The 20,132-nt window shown below is 49.2% G+C and overlaps 1 protein-coding gene across 1 annotated transcript; it reads right to left on the reverse strand.

The window, feature by feature from the left end:
- Nucleotides 1-11,262: 11,262 nt before the first annotated feature.
- Nucleotides 11,263-17,167, reverse strand: DYNLL2 (dynein light chain LC8-type 2). The gene is made up of 3 exons (XM_079726317.1): nucleotides 16,902-17,167; nucleotides 13,692-13,830; nucleotides 11,263-11,583 (listed from the first exon to the last, which is right to left on the reverse strand). Exons 2-3 carry the CDS (start codon nucleotides 13,821-13,823, stop codon nucleotides 11,446-11,448), a joined length of 270 nt encoding a protein of 89 aa, XP_079582443.1. The 5' UTR covers nucleotides 13,824-13,830; nucleotides 16,902-17,167; the 3' UTR covers nucleotides 11,263-11,445.
- Between the last annotated feature and the right edge of the window lie 2,965 nt (nucleotides 17,168-20,132).

The following is a 20,132-nucleotide window of genomic DNA, read 5'->3' on the forward strand; positions in this document are numbered from 1 at the left end:
AAAACACCTAAAAATATTCTGAAAAAGGATAATGGCAGGTAACTATCTCTACTAGATAATAAAACATTTTTTAAATCTATGATAATAATGTTGACACATTAAATAAATATATAAATACAACAGAATAAAAATTCTACATTATTTCCATTAAAAAGTACCATTACAATAGCACAGAAAAAGGAAACACTTAGATATAAACTAATAAAATAAGTGCAGAATCTGTACACTGAAAATTACAGAACAGTTATGGGAAACAATCAAAGAAGACCAAAAAAACAAGAGAAATACCAGGTTCATGGATCAGAAAACTCAGTATTGTTAAGATGTCAGTTGTCTCCAAATTGATCTATAAATTCAGTGCAATCCAAACAAAAATCCCAGAAAGATATTTTGCAAATATTGATAACATGATTTGTAAATTTATATGCAAAGGCAAAGAGACTAGAATACCCAAATTAATTTTGAAAACGAATAACCTTGGAAGAGTTACATTACCCAAGTTCAAGACTTACTACAAAACTACAGTACAGGGCTTCCCTGGTGGCGCAGTGGTTGGGAGTCCGCCTGCCGATGCAGGGGACACGGGTTCGTGCCCTGGTCTGGGAAGATCCCACATGCCGTGGAGCGGCTGGGCCCGTGAGCCATGGCCGCTGAGCCTGCGCGTCCAGAGCCCGTGCTCCACAACAGGAGAGGCCACAACACTGAGAGGCCCGCATATAGCAAAAAAAAAAAAAAAAAAAAAAAAAAAAAAAAACTACAGTACAATGCTGGCAGACAGATAGACAAGTAGATGGATGGAACAGAACACAAAGTCCAGAAATAAAGATATGGCCAACTGAATCTTCACAAAGGCACAAAGGCAATTTAATGGAGAATGGGGAGTCTTTTCAAAAATGATGATGAAACCATTGGAAGGGAAACAATATGCAAAGGGAGGGGAGGAAGGGAGGGAGGAAGAGATGAGAAGAGGAATAAACCACGATCCATACCTCATATCATGTACAAAGTTAATTCCAAATGGATTATAGATCTATATATAAAACCTGCGCACTGCAACGAAGAGTGGCTCCCACTCTCTGCAACCAGAGAAAAGCCCGCGCGCAGCAACGAAGACCCAACGCAGCCAAATAAATAAATAAATAAATAAATAAGAACAAAATTGAGGCTTCCCTGAGGAAGAAGATATCCTGCTTGTGGACTGGAGCTTCAGCTCCTATCAGAGTCCCAGCCTGCCAGCCTACAGATTTCAAACTTGCCTAGCCAGCCTCCACAAACACATAAGCCAAGTACTTACAGTAAATCTCTTTACACAGAGAGAATATATCATATATTAATATATTATATATCCTAACATACTTATTAGAATCATATACTGATATTATCTTATTGCTTATATATTATCAATAGTATAATATATGTATGAATGTATATTATATATGGTTTGGGGATATATACACATATATATAAATATCTATATCTCAGTTCTTTTTCTTTGGTACGAAGTGGCCCAAACACCCATAGTCCCTACTCCTGCCACATTGCCTTTTCTCTCCCAGCCTGCATCTATGGCCTCATGGGGAGTTCCCTACAACCAGTTGACTGAGGAAGAGAAAACTCAGGACTGGTTCACAGTTGGTTCTGCATGATATGTAGGCATCCCCCAAAAATGGATAGCTACAGCACTGCAGCCCTTTCTAGTGCATCCTATAGGACAGTGGTGAAGGTAAATCTTCCAAGTGGACAGCACTCTGATCAGGGCACCTGGTTGTTCATTTTGAAAAGAAATGGCCAGAGGCATAAGTTTGGTTCATGAGCTGTGGCCAATGGTTTGACTAGATAGCCAGGGACTTGGAAGGAATGTGATTGGAAAATTGGTGACATCTAGGTCATAGGCCTCTCTGAATGGGCAAGGAATGTGAAGATATTTATGTCCCATGTGAATGCTCACCAAAGGGTGACCTCCACAGAGGAGGATTTTAGTAATCAGGTGGATAGGGTGACCAGCCACCCCATCATTGTCTACTGGCTTATAAGCAAAGTAGCCAGATGGCAGGGATGGAGGCTATGCATGGGCTCAGCCACGTGGGTGTCCACTCACCAAGGCCTAGCTGGCTACAGCCAGTGCTGAGTGCCCAGTCTGCCAGCAGCAAAGACCAACCCTGAGACCCGGCACCATTCCCTGGGGTGATCAGCCCGCTGCCTCATGGCAGATTGATTACATTGGACCGCTTCCATCCTGGAAGGGATAGTGCTTTGTTCTTACTCTGGATATGGACTTGCTTTCCCTGCATGTAATGCTTCTGCAAAAACTGCCACCTGTGGACTCTCAGAATGCCTTATCCACCATCATGGTATTCCACACAGCATTGCCTCTAGTCAAGGGACTCACTTCACAGCAAATGAAGTGCAGTAATGGGCTCATGTTCATGGACTCTACTGGTCTTACTATATTGCCCGCCATCCTGAAGTAGCTGGCTTGATAGAAAGGTTGAATGGCCTTTTGAAGATCCAGTTACAGAACTAGTTAGGTGGCAACACCTTGCAGGGCTGGGGCAATGTCCTTCAGGAGACTGTCCGTACTCAAATCAGCATTCCATGTATGGTGTTATTTCTCCCACAGCTAGGATTCATGGTTCCAGGAATCAAGGCGTGGAAATGGCATGGCAGCATTCAATATTAACCCTAGTGATTCATAAGAAAAATTTTGCTTCCTGTCTGCAACCTTATGCTTGCTGATATAGACATCTTCATTCCAAAAGGAGGAACGCTTCCACCTGGAAACACAACAATGATTCCATTGAATTGGAAGTTAAGACTGCTACCTCCATTTTAAGAGTCCTCATCCTTCTAAATAAACAGACAAAGATGGGAGTTACTGTACTGGCTGGGGTGATTGATTCGGACTGCCAAGGGGAAAGCGGGCTGCTACTTACTACATAATGGAGGTAAGGAAAAGTGTGTCTGGAATACAGGAGATCCCTTAGGGCATCTCTTAGTACTCTCATAGCCTGTGACTAAAGCCAATGAAATACTATAACAACACAATTCAGGCAAGACTTCTAATGGCACAGACCCTTCAAGAATGGATGTTTGGGGGCATCCCACCAGGAAAAGAACCACAACCAGCACTGAGGTGCTTGCTGAGGGTAAAGGAAATATGGAATGGGTAGTAGAAGAGGGTAGTTATAAATACCAGCTACAACCACTTGACCAATTTCAGAACTGACGGCTGTATTATTATGAGTATTTATTCCTTATTTTATTGTGAGAATGTTTGTGTATTTTTTCTTCCCTCTCTTATCCCCTTGTCATCTAACATAAAATGTATCAATAAAAATTAAGTTTAGGGGCTTCCCTGGTGGCGCAGTGGTTGAGAGTCCACCTGCCGATGCAGAGGACGCGGTTTCGTGCCCCGGTCCGGGAAGATCCCACATGCCGCGGAGCAGCTGGGCCCGTGAGCCATGGCCGCTGAGCCTGCATGTCCAGAGCCTGTGCTCCGCAACGGGAGAGGCCACAACAGTGAGAGGCCCGCGTACCGCAAAAAAAAAAAAAAAAAAAATTAAGTTTACATTATAGAAGTTATAGGATTATCAAGGAGAGGAGTGAACATCATCCAAAGACTTTGCCTCCTCTTCTGGGGAAAGGGCTAGCACATTTTCAATTGTACACAGGATAATTGTATCATGTTAGGTGGAAGTATGGCTTTGTTATTGTCTTTATTTGGAGATCAAGTATGGTTTAGGAGATGTGTACTGGTGCCAGGTTGACCAGATGTGGTCTGTGAGGATCAGTTTTATGTGTCAAGTTGGCTAGGCTCTAGTACCTAGATATTCAATCAAACACTAGCCTAGGTGTTGCTGTGAAAGTATTTTGTAAATGTGATAGCATCTACAATCAGTTAACTTTGTATAAAGGAAATTTCCTGGATAATCTGGGTGGACCTGATCCAACCAATTGAAAGGCCTGAGGTTTCCCTCAAGAAATTCCACCTGTGTACTGCAGCGTCAGCACCTGCCTAAGAGTTTGCAGCCTGACCTTCCTCATGGCATGCACTACAGATTCCAGACTTGCCTAACTGGGCCCTACAGTTACAAAAGCCAATTCCTCGCAACAAATATAGATTGATAGATAGATAGATACAGATAGATATAATAGATAAATTGACTGATAGATAAGTGAAAGATAGAGGATGGATGGATAGATATCCACAGCTTGCATCTCTCTATCTCTGTGGTGGAACTGACTGCCACAAAAACCACCTAAGAAAATCTTGCATCCCTTGAGAGTCAGAGCTTGTTTTTGATCCAAAAGGGATCAGTCAACATATTCATCAGACATGCCCCCCAAAACTCCTGGGCAAATTCCAGGAGTTCAAAGGATTATTCTAATGGAGGAATCAATTGGGCAGGTCAGGGCGACACTCCTAGAATAGTGTTCTGTCTTTCAGGGCATGCCTTCGGATATGTTAGTCCTTTCATATTTATTAAACTATCTGTAACGCAGTGGAATGCTACACGGCCACTTAAAAATATGCTCTTTATAGGGCTTCCCTGGTGGCGCAGTGGTTAAGAATCCACCTGCCAATGCAGGGGACACGGGTTCGAGCCCTGGTCCAGGAATATCCCACATGCCACGGAGCAACTAAGCCCGTGCGCCACAACTACTGAGCCTGCGCTCCAGAGCCCGCGAGCCACGACTACTAAGCCCGCGTGCCACACGTACTGAAGCCCACGCGCATAGAGCCCGAGCTCCGCAACAAGAGAAGCCACCGCAATGAGAGGCCCGTGCACCACAACAAGGAGTGGCCCCCACTCGCTGCAACTAGGGAAAGCCGCACGTATCAGCGAAGACCCAATGCAGCCAAAAATAAATAAATAAATTAATTTAAAAAATATGCTCTTTATCAACTGCCCCTGAAAGGGGATACAAAATCGCATAATATTAATTGCTTCTAAGGAGGGGAGCCCCTGGGCTCTGGGACAGAAGTGGGAGGGAGGATTTTCACTGTTTGTACTTCTGGAATGTTGGATTATGTGAGTCTATCATCTAAATTAGGGATTGGCAAACTGTAATCCACAGGCCAAATCTAACCCACTGTCTGTTTAAAGTTTTACTGGAACACATTTATGCTTATTTGTTTACATACTGGCTATGGCTGCTTTCAAGCTGCAATGGCAGAGTTCAGTAATTGGAACAACTACATACACAACGTACACAATGTCATATGGCCCACAAAGCCTAAAATACTTACTATCAGACCCTTTACAGAAAAAATTTTCCAATATCAATCTAGATTTTTTTTAATAGAAAAGTAAACTGACATTAAAAAAAAAAATGACCCAAGAGAATTGAAAACATCTGTCCACACAAAAACTTACACATTGGGCTTCCCTGGTGGCGCAGTGGTTGAGAGTCCGCCTGTTGATGCAGGGGACACGGGTTCGGGCCCCGGTCCAGGAGGATCCCACATGCCACGGAGCGGCTGGGCCCGTGGGCCATGGCCGCTGAGCCTGCACGTCTGGAGCCTGTGCTCCGCAACGGGAAAGGCCACAACAGTGAGAGGCCTGCGTACCGCAAAAAAAAAAAACAAAAAACTTACACAGTAATGTTCACAGCAGCACGAGTCACAATAGGCAAAAAGTGGAACCAACCCAAAAGTCACTCAACTGATACATAAACAAAATGACAAATATGATATATCCACACAGTGGAACATTACCTGGCCAGAAGAAGGAATGAAGTGCTGATAAATGTTACAACACAGATGGACCTGGAAAACGTTATGCTAAGTGAGAGAAGCCAGACACAAAAGGCCATATATTGTATGATTCCATTTATATGAAATGTCCAGACTAGGCAAATTCACAGTGATAGAAAATACATTAGTGGTTTACAGGGGCTAGAGAGAAGAATGAGGAGTGACTGCAAATGGGTGCAAGGTTTCTTTGAGGAGTGGTGACTATGTTCTGGAATTAGATAGTGGTGATGTTTGCACAACTGTTTGAATATACTAAGAACCACTGGATTGTACACCATCACCAAGCACAGGGCATTTCAGAGTTCAGTAGGGGGCTTAGCACCGAGTGATAAGTTAGTCCCGTCTACCACCTCAGGATCAGACCAGCCAGGGAGGTAGGGGACCAAGTTCTACATCCCAATTATCCCAAACATCCATGAGATCTTAGGTAAGTTTGTTTCCCTGTCCGGTTCTTAATTTCCTTCTCTATAATATGATACAATTGGACAATGCAGGAGAAGGCCAGTACAATGAGACATGAGGGGAGATTCAGGGGGGCCTGACTTCCCAGAGTCCTTTATTCTTTCCCCAAGATTTATCATCACTGACCCTAATAACCAGCATCTTCATCATCATCGTCACGTTCCCATTTCAAAGCACGTTCACATACATGATGCCATTTGATCCTCATAACCACCCTTTAGGGTAGATAGGTATTATCCCCATTTTACAGATGAAGAAATTAAACCTCAGAGTCAAATGACTTGCCCAAGTTCATACAGTGGTTAAGTGTAGGAGCTGGGACTCAACTCCAATTCTGTCCACACCACCACACTGTTTTTGCATGCTTGGCCTCTCTCTAAAGCCCAAGACAGCCATGTCCAGCAGCCTCACTACAAACACATCTTTGTTTGGACAAAGCAAGGGAGGAGAGGCACAAGGACTTGGGTCCTCCTTGACCTTTTCTTATGAACCCTTCTACACTGGTACAGCAGCCGTCTGTGCGTAGGAGCATGCATGTACACTGGTGTGGACACCAAGCTCATGGTGTCACAAAGATATACATACCGGTACCCATGACCTCAACAGATGAGAGGTCACTCCTTGTTACCAGAGTGGTGGGGAGGCTATGCCTTTAGTTCAGGGGAGTCCTGAGCCAGAACTCCGGGAGTCTGTTCTCTCCTAAATCCAGAAGGCTCATTACCCCTTTCATGAAGCTTCAAGAAGGAAGGGGCACTTCCTCAATGCTTAGTAGACAAGAGTAGTGAGGAGAAGAGAAGGCCTGGGAATTACCCTCATTGCCTTTGCTGAAGCAGAGCCCAGGAAAGGGAACGTCAGTGAACAGGGCACTGACACTCCCAAGCTCAGAGAGCTGGGCCTAAATCTCAAGGAGTATCAGTGAGACCACTGCTGTCAAACCCAGGTCAGCCCTTATAAGTCACAGTGCCTGGGCACTAGTAACGCTACCAGCTATGTGTGCTTTGGCAAGTCAACCACCCTCTCTGATTCAGTTTGCTATCCAAAAACATGGCTAATGACTGCCTGGGGTCTAGCCCAGAGGGGTGCTTGGAGGTTTCAGGGACATAAACGGAAATGTTTTAAAAATAAAATGTACTTGGGCTTCCCTGGTGGCGCAGTGGTTGAGAGTCCACCTGCCAATGCAGGGGACACGGGTTCGTGCCCCGGTCCGGGAAGATCCCACGTGCCGCGGAGCGGCTGGGCCCGTGAGCCATGGCCGCTGAGCCTGCGTGTCTGGAGCCTGTGCTCCGCAAGGGGAGAGGCCACAGCGGTGAGAGGCCCGCGTACCGCAAAAAAATAAATAAATAAATAAATAAATAAATAAAATGTACTTTATGAACACACTCTTTCATTCTCCCATAGCTGATAAGGAAGAACGGCTGAGGCATGAACACACTTGGAGAATGACCCACTGACGCCTCTCCAGGGCTTGGCCAGCAAGGGGGAGTCAAGCCAAAAGCAAAAGTATCTTCAGGAAAAGCCGAGTTGCCCATGCTTGCTTGCACTCTTTTTTCATTTGGCCAGTCAACATTTATCAAGCATTCCCGGCAGCACAGATGCTGTTCTGGGGGCTTGAAGATAAAGCAGTGAAGAAAAGAGAAAACGGCTCTGCTCGCAAGCTTATGTTCTACTTGTGAAAGATCAATAAGTAAACGAGTGTCAAGCTCTGGCAGGTGCTATGCTGAACTAAACTGGGTAAGGTTAACAGTGATGGGGGAGTGGTACTCTTTTCTGTAGGATGTCAGCAGGCCCCTCTGATAAGAGGATGCTTGAGGAAAGACCTGAAGGAAGTAAGGGGATAGTTTAGGAGACAGCCACACCTTCTGTCTAGGCTAGAGGACACTAGAGCTCTGGGGAGAGACAGCCACGTTGTCCACAGCAACAGAGAATTTCCTACCAGGCTGGTTTGGTTTGCCCCTCTTAGATTCATTCTCCTGCTATGTTCCCTGGGGGGAAGGGGGTTGACCCCTACAGACTGCATCCCGGGGTCAGCCTTGTCCTCTGCCTGACTTTTGTTAGGTTCAGCCAAAAGGAGGTCCCCAGAAGACTGGAGAACAGGATGAAAGAGGTGGGATACTGAAGCTCCTGCTTCCTCTGCGTGGCCACAGTTCCGACAGTGGCTGCATTCCTCTTTGCCACAGTTCCCATCTGCCTTCCACAGCCCCTTCTGTAGTCGATCCTCCCGTGTTGCCCCTCCTGGGCCCCATGGGGTGGGGGCTCATCAGGAAGCCTTGCAGGATTAACCTTCTAGATGAGCACCATGTACCTACCTGTGCAGGAGTGTGCTGTCCACAGATGCTACCTGGACTGCCTCTCCCATCAGGACAGGATGAGTTTGGACCCTAGAGGCACCCATCGCAGAGAAAATGTGGACCGTGGCCTCCTCTCCTCCTCCAAAGCTCCAGCTCTGTCAAATCATTCATACCAGCAAAGGTGGGAACAGAAGTGGAGGTTCTAGAGCCCCTCGTCTTACTCCCTTAGGACCTCACTGCCCTGGAGGTTTTTCTCCCCAGGATCCAGCCCACCAACTTTCAACTATGTGGAGGAGCCGGATCCACCTACCTCCAACACCAATAGCTCATTGCCCCGTTTACCTCCTTGATAGTATTTATCACTACTGACTTTTTAATGTGTACGTCTGCTCTGTCCACTACAATGTACGTGCCGTGAAAGAACAGAGCTTCCTCTCCTGTTCTCCTATGTGAACAGCATCCTTGGCCCAAGTATAAAGCTCAGAAACATCTTTCAGTGACTAACTGACAACAGAAATGAGTACAAAGCACCTCGGCTCCCAGACACCCTCCACAAGAACTGTAGCCACAAGCCCAGACACCAGTGGATAGGGTCACAGGGGTGGGCAGATACTCTCAGAAGCGTCTTGGTACTGCTGACTTCTCCAGGTGCGTGTGGGCAGGAGCCCCAAGTGGGACAACCAGGATAACCCAAGAGTCAGAGAACCACTCAGGTTCCACCTTTCTGAAGACCCTCAGCTTCTCCGTTCCTGAGTGGCTAGAGCTGATAGAAAGTCTCCAGGTCTCAGCATCTATTATATGGAAGACTCAAAATGCGGCTCACCAGACCACCTCCACCAATGACCCAAGAAATCTTGCGGGTGAGTGCTGCTGGTTATTTTCCTCCACTTAAGGGGCCCAAGCCTAGGCCCTCTAAGACCTGGTTCAGTATCTCTTTGGACCCCATTCTACTCCACCCTAGATACCCACCCCACCCATGTGTGGCACCACCACCACCAGGCCATCCCCTTTACCCCCAAAGAAACCCAAACAGCTCAGAAGTGCATCAATCGATCTTTAATGTCCAAAAGAGGCGTGGATGCAGAGCACAGGAGATGTGGCGGGGTCTCAGCCCCTGCTCCAGAAATGAGGGAGAGATGAACACAAACCAGACATTTCCAACTGGCCACACAAGTCTGGGAGGGCAGGGGGAAACAGATCTGGACACTCATAAAAAAACAAACCTGAACTCAACACCGAAGGGTTTTATACAGGGAACTCACTCACCATCCCGGTCCCCACTCTCCCTTGTCAACATCAAAAAGAAAGCTCAGCACACACTAAAGGCTTGAGAAGGGGGCATTCTCCTGCCTCCCCACCAACCTCTAGGATGAACTTGGAAAAAAAAAAAAAGAGAGAATGAGCTGGATCCCAAACCCCCTCCACAGCATCAACCCTACACATGAGAGTTTTTAATGCGATCTACAAGAATCAACAGCTCAATCAGTAATGACTCCCCCCACCCCATCCCCCACCCCATCACTGTTTGATCCACAGACAAGATTTCCCGAGCACTCCCCTTGGAATCTCCTCCCACTAGCGGTCCTGTTCCATCCCCTGACTCCTGGCTTCACCACTGCAAGACTGACCTCCAAAGTTCCCCCAAAGCCCCTCAACAGCCCTTTATCACACTTCCACCCCGGCCTCCCACAAGAGGCTGCCACCATGCACAAAGTCACTTTCCCTCTCCACTGAGACCCAGCTCCAGGACGGATGGTAGCATGACCACCTCATCCTGGACTATCCTCCTAAAGCCCTCCTGGGAGCAGACAGCCACAGGGCAAGCAGTGTCAAGGCCAGATGGCTGGCGGGGGGCAGGGTGATACCCGTCTTCACCCCCAAAACAGAGGCCCCCAGAGGTTTTTAACATAAAGGCCCACTTGTCTACCCACAGGCCTTAGAGATCCCCCAGTCCTGCCCCTCCCTCCCCTCTGCCCCAAACCAAGATATACACACACTCACACACATATACAGAGGAAAATCAAGGGACACACTGATTGGGTTTGATTGCTAAGACCTAACTAAGAACTAGTCACCAGAAATTCCCTTGCCAGCCAACTACCAGGGGCTGCTCTAAGAGAACTCTGGAGGAATGAGAAAACAGAGAGCTAAGCAGGGAGCAGACAGGAGGAGAGAAGAATGAAAAGAAAAAAAAATCAAGCTAATCCCACCCTCAACATCCTCCTAGCATGAGCTCTGGCAGGAAGAATAAAAGAATAAAAGACACAGCCCTCACTCGGAAACTCTTCTGACAAAGACAGCAAGATAGGTCTGCTCCCCACACCCACACACCACAGACAAACACGTCTCAGGGCCCCTTAAAGAACCCAGCCCCTGCCCCACCCTCTGCCCCAAGGCGTGGAATCACAGTTCAGTGGAATATTCTCCCCGGTACTAGATCCATCTCCCTACCCTCCTTCCTATCCCTCTCTCCTTGTCAATCCTAACACTGTCCCCCCTGCAGCCTCCCTGGCCCTCCCAAAGCAGCATCCACCAGCAGGAAGAGGCAGCCGCACAGTTTTAGTTCCACCTCCAGAAACCTATTTCCTTTCCCCAGCCCTCCTAGTCCTACAGGCTTTGTTGAGGGCTTTTTATTTGTATAGGGAGAGAAAGAGAAAAGAGAGGGGTGGGAGAGATTTCCTAGTGCAATACGACCAAAAAAAAAAAAATTTAAGTCTTGAAAAATAAACATAAAGCAGCCTTCTTCCCCAGGCAACTAAACAGAAAGAAGTTTGGTTTTGTTTACTGCGACATACACATGAAATCGAGTATACAGTCCATGCAGTAGCACAGCCATTGGAGAGGACATCCTGATGCTGGCCCCAGTGCAAAACAGTCCCAGCAAGGCCGCCTGCCTGCCATCACTGCCGCCGCCACTGACACCTTCACTGCGGCCACCTAGCCTGACTTGAAGAGGAGGATTGCAACTTGACCCAAGTAAAAATAGATGAAGTGCTTTGTCTCGTGTGTAACGTAGCTGCCAAAATTTCGGCCCACAATACAATGCCAGGTAGGGTTATATTTCTTGTCAAATTCCTGAAAGAAGAATAAAAAAGAGAAAAAAGGTGATTAGGACAGCTGGAGGATGAGAAATCAGAATGAGAGTCTGATTAGTTTAGCTGCCACCCCCACCCCACCCCCAGTCCACGGCCTCGGTTCTCTGAGCCTCAGGAGCTCAGGTTCTAAGGTTGGCTAGGACACTCCTTCATTAATAATGTAACACCACAAAGGCTCCACTATTTCTCTCTAGCACTTTACACCCCGATCATCTCTCGTTCCTCTAGCTACCCTGCTTTTCAAAAGCCCACCCCGCAATCCTTCAGCAAGGGAATCAGAAAAGCCAGTGGAATAAAGGACCACTCCAGTGTCACACAGCATTGAGTGAAAGAGGAGCAAGCCTCCCTGACTTGCCACTTGCCACCTCTCACATTACTAAACCAGCACTTCCAAATGCCCAAAACCAAGACACTAAAGCAAGATGGGGAACAAAAGTACCAGGAGTACTTGCAGGAGTACCAGGAAGCAATTCTGTGTAAGCCAACATTAAAGACACTCCCGTGTGCCAGGTACTATGTGGGCTGTAAACACCAGAGAAAGGACCTCAACCATGAGATCAAGGCAACTCCCTCACTTCTCTCAGGGGTAGTACAAGTTCAGCATCAAAGCCAGCAAGGAAATCCTCACGACCTTATCAGACAGACCTTCCCACTCTGTGGACCCAGCAGGAAACAGATGGCTCAGTTCTAGCTGCATCCTGCCATGGCTGTGAAAGGACAGCGGCCCTCCACCATGGGCCCAGCAATGCTGCCAACCTTGGGGCTCTGGCCCCTAGGGGCTCCACCTGCAACTTGTTTAGCCCCCATACCACGTAACTCCAAAAGGTATTAGGAAACGGTGGAAAGGGCATGGGTCACCACACTCAGCTTTATTCCTGACGGAAGACCCTGTGTCACATAGGAGAGCCATAGTTGCTTCCCCATTTCCCCCATCAGCAAAACGAGAAAGCGATTCTTCTGGCCCTAGGAGTCCATGATTCTACATTTTCTCCCTGAATAGAACAGAAAAACCATCACTCAACAAGGAACCAGCACGCCTAGCAGCCTTGCCAGCTCTGCACAGCCTGGCTACACACAGAGAAAGAAAAAGTCTCTCAGGACCCCAGTTTCCTCTTCTCATACCACCTATATAGACAGGAAAGAGTTCTGTAAAACTCAAGGACACTCTACCACCTGTATGGACCAGAATGCCATGGCTCTATGCCATGGCTCTTAGGCATCCTTGGGATACCAGAGTTAAGAATATCAAAGACTGGGACTATGCCACCAACGGACATGGATCCTGACTGGGTATCAGGGACCCTGGCTACCATCTTTCACCTCTAGCTCAGCAGCTTCCTCACTATATATATGTAAACTATATCCATTCATCCAGGAATTCTTCAGGGACTAAACCTATTGCCCCAATAATGCTCATCTATTAAAAAAAAAAAAAAATATATATATATATATATATATATATATATTCAAGCCCACCCTTTCCTCAAGAAGGTAGGGAGAAGGGGACGATTTAGTATGTGAGTCACTTTTTTTTTGGCCGCACAGCTCGGCTTGTGGGATGTTAGTTCCCTGACCAGGGACTGAACCCGGGCCATGGCAGTGAAAGCACCGAGGTCTTAACCACTGGATGGCCAGGGAACTCCCCACCTGAGTCCTTTTAAAGAAAAGGACACCTCCTACATAATGAGAATCACTTATAGGGCTATCCCACTTTAAATGATGCAGCTCCCTGAAAATTTGTATATGATCTTATGTTATCCAGTCAAACATCCTTGATCTTCATTTTGAATAGTTCTGAATTGGGACAGTTATATTTAATCCTGAAGCTTCACTCCCCATTGCTTTTGCAGTCACATAACTATCTGTAAACGTACACACAACCCCAGCAGAGTTCCCATTAAGAACTCTTAAGGTAAATGCTTTAATAAATAAGAACCATCCCCTAACTTATCTCCTTTGCAAGTTCGTAGGTTTCTGTTTGCATGGAATGTACCTACTTTCCTAGGCCTCCTCCAGCCCTCCCTGGGGCATAGCTCAGCTGTCCACCCCTCCCCCGACCACCAAGCACAGCTCTCCCAGCTCGCACACCTTCTTGATATAGGCAGCGATGTCCTTCTCTATGTTGTACTTCTCCATAGCCTGCGTCGCGCAGTCAACGGCATCTTGTTGCATGTCCTCAGACATGTCTGCGTTCTTGATCACTGCCTTCCGGTCAGACATCGTGACACTGCAGAAGAAGCAGAGAGGTGAGGCTGCAATCCCATGCTCTGGGCAGTGAACACTAACAGCTGGGCGTGGGGCTGGGAGCGGAGAGCACAGAAGATGAGGGCAAGAGAAAACAGAGATACGAGGCATTAGAAAAGGGAGCTCCTGGGCTTCCCTGGTGGCGCAGTGGTTGAGAGTCCGCCTGCCGATGCAGGGGACGCGGGTTCGTGCCCCGGTCTGGGAAGATCCCACATGCCGCGGAGGGCCTGGGCCCGTGAGCCATGGCCGCTGAGCCTGCGCGTCCGGAGCCTGTGCTCCGCAACGGGAGAGGCCACAACGGTGAGAGGCCCGCGTACCGCAAAAAAAAAAAAAAAAAAAAAAAAAAAAAAAAAAGCCACAACAGTGAGAGGCCCACATACCGCAAAAAAAAAAAAGAAAAAGAAAAGGGAGCTCCTAAGATTTTAGCAGACACGTGGTTGCCAAGTCTGGGAAACACAAGGTAAATAATTTAAAAAACATAATAAGCCATCAGTTGTTATCACATGTAAAATGAGGCTTTTCCAACTCTAAATTTATCTATTTCCAATATTTTGAATAGCACCAATAGCCAAGATATTACAATATACCATCTACCAGCTGTGTCCTTGGGCAAGTTGCTTAAACTTTGTGCTCTCATTCATCATCTTAAAATGCGGACTTGAGTTAACCTCAGGGTAAGCCTGGTGGTATAACACCTGAACATAGTAAGTCCTTGATTTAATGACCATTATTATATCGTTGGTATCTAAGTGGAAAGATGAATTAGGCCTGACTTCTGGTCCGTGGACAAGTTACTTAGCCTTTCTGCATTTGATTACCTCTATTTTCGCAATGAGGATATCTCTCTATCAAGAGCTGTTGTAAGGATTAATTACGGTTCTATGAGAACACTGCAAACAAGTACAGTCTATACAGTGGTCTCACCCGTTAGCCAGATTCAGCCCACCACCTGCTTTTGTAAACAGTTTCATAGGAGCACACTCCAATGGCAGAGTTGAACAGTTGTAAGAAACTGTATGGCCTGTAAAGCCTAAAATATTTACTATCTGGTCCTTCACAGAAAAAGACTGCCAAGCCCTAGGCTACCAATGCCCAGTGGTGACAGAGACAACAAAAGGTAAAGAATTATTATTTTAATAGCACTCTTTCATATCCATGCTATCTAAGACACTGCATTCATCCTATAGCAACCAGAGTTCCTGAGCTCACCTTGCATGGTCCCCTCCTAGGAGGACAGGAATTCCAAGAGGGCTGGCCTCGGCCTGCCTAGCAGTCTATGGCATGTGAGGTGCTTTGCAGGGAAAGAGATGAGCTGCACAATCCTATCCTCTGGCCTTGACCACAGTCCCATCACAGAGGGCAGCAGCAATCCACCCCCCACCCCGTGTGCTGCTCCCCCAAAGCGCCACTCTGTGGCCTGCCCAGTGGATAGAAGATGTTGTCGTTGCAGCCCCGTCCGACACAAAGCTACACCGGGACCTGACTGCTCAAGGAGAGATCCCCGGTATCATTCCAGGCCACCCTGATCGGAGTCCACACTAGCCTGTGGGCTGAAAAGGGAAGCAAACTTCATGACTACTTCTTCAGCCTTCGCTAGATGCAAAGAATGCGTGCGTGCCAGCTGCTGGCCAGGCAACCCTTTACTGCATCCGGGGCACCTCTGTCCACACTGGCAAATTAAGCAGGGCTGGTTCCACTCCTGCAAAGGCTGGCAGAGCAAAGGGTTAGTGCCCCAGCACCCTCTGCGCCCACACGCCCGAGAGGGAAAGTCAGAGCCTCAAGAGGCGTCTGTGAGCACCAGCTGGGGCTGAGGAAAAGGTCAGCAGACCCCTGTTCAAGGCCCAGCTGTCTATGTGACCTGGGGCAAACCAACACCTTTTTAAAAAACAATGGCTGAAATCAGATACATGTGGCAACTTCAATGGATTTGCGCTGAAGTACAACAGCGGCAGCACAGGGAAGAAAACTAGTGTCACCTGGTGGCCTATCCCAGGTTACCGCTCAGAAGGGGGCACTGTTTACAAATCCAAGGGTGGGGTGGGGCCTGATTCAAGCCTGAAATCAGCACCCGTTTTCCCAGCAAGCTCACCTGGCCCCACTGCCTCATTCCCGAAGTCCAAAGAAACAACTTTGTCACAGTCATTAAAACCACCTTACCCTCCAGGAGAGCCTGCAGTTACATAACGTTGCTCTTGTGACTACAATGCCACGATTCTTCACCCCCGACCCCCCAGGCGTCCGAGAGGTGAGGCCTAGCCCCAGGCGCCCCTGTCCAAGGTGCCAATGAGAAAAGGAAAGGGAGGGGCCAACGTAGCCCCTCCCCCCCGGGGAAGGGAAAAAAAAAAAAAGAAAAAAGAAAAAGGCGAGGGACCTGGGCCTCCAGATTGAAGGATGACCACAGGGCCCCAGGCCAGCTGCCTCAGTCACGAGCCAGGGGCTCCTCTGAAAAGCCAAGAGGGCACTCCAGGACAGCTCACTCTCCTCTATCCCCGGCCCTGCAACAAAAAGACCAAGCCTCCGAACGACACGACCCGCCCTCCCCAGCCCCCAACACGCACAAACGCTTGTATTTCCTCCCTTCGGATCCCCAAGGGGCCGTCTCCCTCCACCACCCCGTCCGTCCTCCAGTGGCTGCGATCCCGAAGGCCGGCACCTGGGCCAGGAGAAAGCCTCCTCCCCCCGCACCTCCGCCCGGCCGGCCTCCCTCCCCCGTCCGGCCTAGAGCAGCGCCGTAGTGACTGGGCGTCCTCGCTGCAGGAAGGACGCCCCAGAGGGTGGCGACCGCGGGACGAACCGCGTCACGCCCGAGCCCGCTCCGCGGCTCTCCCTCGGCCCAGACAGCAAGGGCCTCCGAGCACGCAGAGAGATTCCGGGGGGTCGGGAGGCCTCACCGCTGCAGCCGGGGGCCCCGGGGTCGGGAGGGCACAGGGTGGCGCAGCCCTGGGCAGGAGAAGCGCCGGGGGCGTCACGCCGAGGCCAGCACTGCTCCGGGCCTCGGGGCCGGACCCCCCGCGTCGGGCCGCCGCCCCGGGGCAGCCTCCACCCACCGCTCACCTTTACGGAGGCGAGTCCGCGCGGGGTCCCGGGGGAGCAGGGATGGCCTGAGGCAGAGCGCGGGCAGGGCGGTGTCCCCTCGGCTCCTCTGGCAGCCGCCGCAGCCGCCGCCGCGGTCTCCGGCTCCCGCAGGCCCGGGCCGAGCACTCGCGCCGCCGCCCTCCGCCCTCCGCCCTCGAGCTTCTCCCGCCGCCCGCGCTCCGCCTCGCGCCCGCCGGCCCGCCTGCTCGCCAGCTAGCCGGCTCCGCGATGGCACCTCACAGCTGTGCTCCGCTCTGCCTCGAGCTCGGCGCACGCACGACCCCCCGCTGAAATAGCGCCCCGCCCCGCCCCCCCCGCCGCGCGCGCCGCCGTCCGCGCTCCCCATTGGCTGGGCCCGTTCGGCCCCGCACTGCGGGCTTCTCCCCGCGCCGCTCTCGCCCCACATCTTGTTTCCTCCCACAATGCCTCGGGGCGGAGGGAGGGGGCGGGGAGGGGGAGCTGGAAAAGGTTGGGGGAGGGAGACGTGGCCTTCAGACGAGAAAAAAGAAGTATACAGACCCCACTATCCAGGGCTGGAGAGGCCAGGCCTAACGAGGAGTAAAGAGGCCGGGCTCAATGAGAGAGAAAAAGAGGGAGGGGCGTAAAGACCCTAGTTCGAAGAAGAATAAAGGAAGAGAGTGGGATGGAGAGTTCAGACCCTGGGAGTCCATGGGGAAGGGGTAGCGATCCTGACCTTAGGACGAGGAAGGGGAAGGAGGTGACGTCATCGGTTTTAGAGGAAAAGACAGGACCCCTTCCGTCCCCCCAGAACTGTGGGAAGGAGAGGACAGCCAGCCCTATGGAGAGGTAAACAGCCGCAGGCCCGCCCCCCTACTCACTTTCTGGGAAGGCCCCTTCCCCTTCCTGCTCTGCCTTTGTTCCGGAGTCTCAAGGCCACAGGACCTAAACGCCCAGCTGGGGCCCCAGGTGCTGTTTCCCTTCAAGAGCAATGGAGGCAAACCCTAAGCACGATTGTGAGAGGGGAGGTTTGTCTTTGACACACAGGCCCCTGGAAGAGAGATGAGAGTAAGCCATTTCCAGTCAGTCTACCCGTCTGGTTAGACAGGACTAGAGGGGGAGTGACTAGAATCCCCTAGAGGTACAAACCAGAGCATGTCTGTACAGCCAGGAGCCTTAAAACTCACCCCATCCATATTCCTCACCTTATAAAGGAGAGAAACAAGGAACAGAGAGGGGGGAGCCCTTGCCAGACCACCACAGGTCAGGCCTGGACCTGGCTTCTAGGCTGAAGAGTGGTGCTTCTAGGCAGCAGTCCCCCTGGGGTTTGTGGGTGTGTGTGTGTAAGTGCCTGTGCACACTGGGGGAGTGCCTGCCGTCCATGCCACACCACCCACCTCCTAAGGAGAACGGGAAGCAGCTGCTCTTTTCTTTCCAAAGGAAGTGTCTACCTAAAGGCGTGGTGAGGGTCTTTATGGGAAGCCAAGCATTTGGGCCACACAGTAAGGATTAAGAAGCTTCCGTTCATCCTATCACCCTAACCCTAACCCTTCATTGCCCCAAACCATGGTCAGGAAGTCAGGCTTGTTCTGGCCCTGACCTGCTCTGATTTGGAGCATCATAATTTAGTGTTCGTTATAAGTCAGGGGAAACCTAGAAAATCATCCCTTCTCACTTACGCTTTCCCAACCTGCTCTATCATCTTCAACCTCAATGGGGAGATTTGAAAGAAAGAGGCAAGCCCTGTGGTATCCCCTCACACCAAGGGTATTCTGATGTCAGCTTCAGTGTGAATGAATGGGGGGCGGGGCACGTGTGGGGAGGAGGAAACCACCTCTTAGAGAATTTCAGTAACTTGCCCAAAATTCCCCAGCTTGTCAGCAGCAGTATTTAATTCCCACTGCCTACACTTTTAGCCTTTCCACTATCCTCCTGACAGAAAAAAGATAAAACTGTAAACTAGGTGTTGGGTGTCCTATCTAAATTATACCAGCATTTTCTAAGGTTATCTGACTCCAAAGACCTTTTTTATCCAAACATTTATTAACATCTCCAGGAGCTGCTATTCCACAGGACACAGTTTGGGAAACTTGTGCTATGCTAATTACTACTATTTATGTAAGCTGCTTACTGTTTAGGATAATTACTATGCAACATAGTAACTGTTGTAATTAATATGTCTACTTAACTTGGTGGACATTTCTATTTGATGCCACTACATGTCCATGATTGTCCAGTTTTCTGTTGCCCCGATAGCAGAGCCATGTCTTCAGATTTAAAAATCAGATGGGACTTTTGTTTTTGTCTCATCTGTGAGCCCCTTACACACTGGCTACTTCTTTAACTTAAGGGTTCCCCCAGGGCACTGTGGTCAGCTTAAGTAGTTTATACCATGACCTGAGCCTTGATGACCTGTCTAAATTCCAGACCTCCACTGTGGGTGTCCCACAGGCTCTTTGGACTCTTCACATACACATATATACTGCCTGGTCATTAAGAGCATTGGCCCGGGAGCCAGAATGCCTGGATTTTAACCTCTTTCCACCACTCAACCAGCTGTGCAGATCTGGCCAACCTGTTCAACATCTCAAAATTTCATTTTCCTCATCTATAAATTGAGACTAATAATATCTACTTTATAGAGTTATGAGAAAAATGCACAAAAAAACTCTTGGCACAATGTGTGGTCCATATAAGTGATTAATAAATGTTAGCTATCATCAACATCTCTCTTCCAGATTTATTTCCCTTTCCTGCATTTTTTTTAATGCATTGGTTTTTTTTTTTTTTTAATTTAATTAATTTATTTATTTTGGCTGCATTGGGTCTTTCTCTGGCTGCATGGGCTTTCTCTAGCTGCAATGAGCGGGGCCTACTCTTCATTGCTGTGCACAGGCAGGCTTCTTACTGCGGTGGCTTCTCTTGTTGCGGAGCACAGGCTCTAGGTGCACGGGCTTCAGTAGTTGTGGCACGCAGGCTCGGTATCTGTGGCTCACGGGCTTTAGAGCACAGGCTCAGTAGTTGTGGCACACGGGCTCAGCTGCACCGCGGCATGTGGGATCTTCCTGGACCAGGGCTCGAACCCGTGTCCCCTGCATTGGCAGGCGGATTCTTAACCACTGCGCCACCAGGGAAGCCCCACTTTCCTGCATTTCTTACCTCAGTTCCTCGCCCCATTATCCATCCAGGTACCAAGTCAGAAACCTGCGGTCCCCTCTGGATTTGTGTCTCTCCCTTTCCTACCACATTTCT

This window comes from Hyperoodon ampullatus (genome assembly GCF_949752795.1).
Source record: "Hyperoodon ampullatus genome assembly, chromosome: 19".
In the NCBI taxonomy this organism is placed as follows: Eukaryota; Metazoa; Chordata; class Mammalia; order Artiodactyla; family Ziphiidae; genus Hyperoodon; species Hyperoodon ampullatus.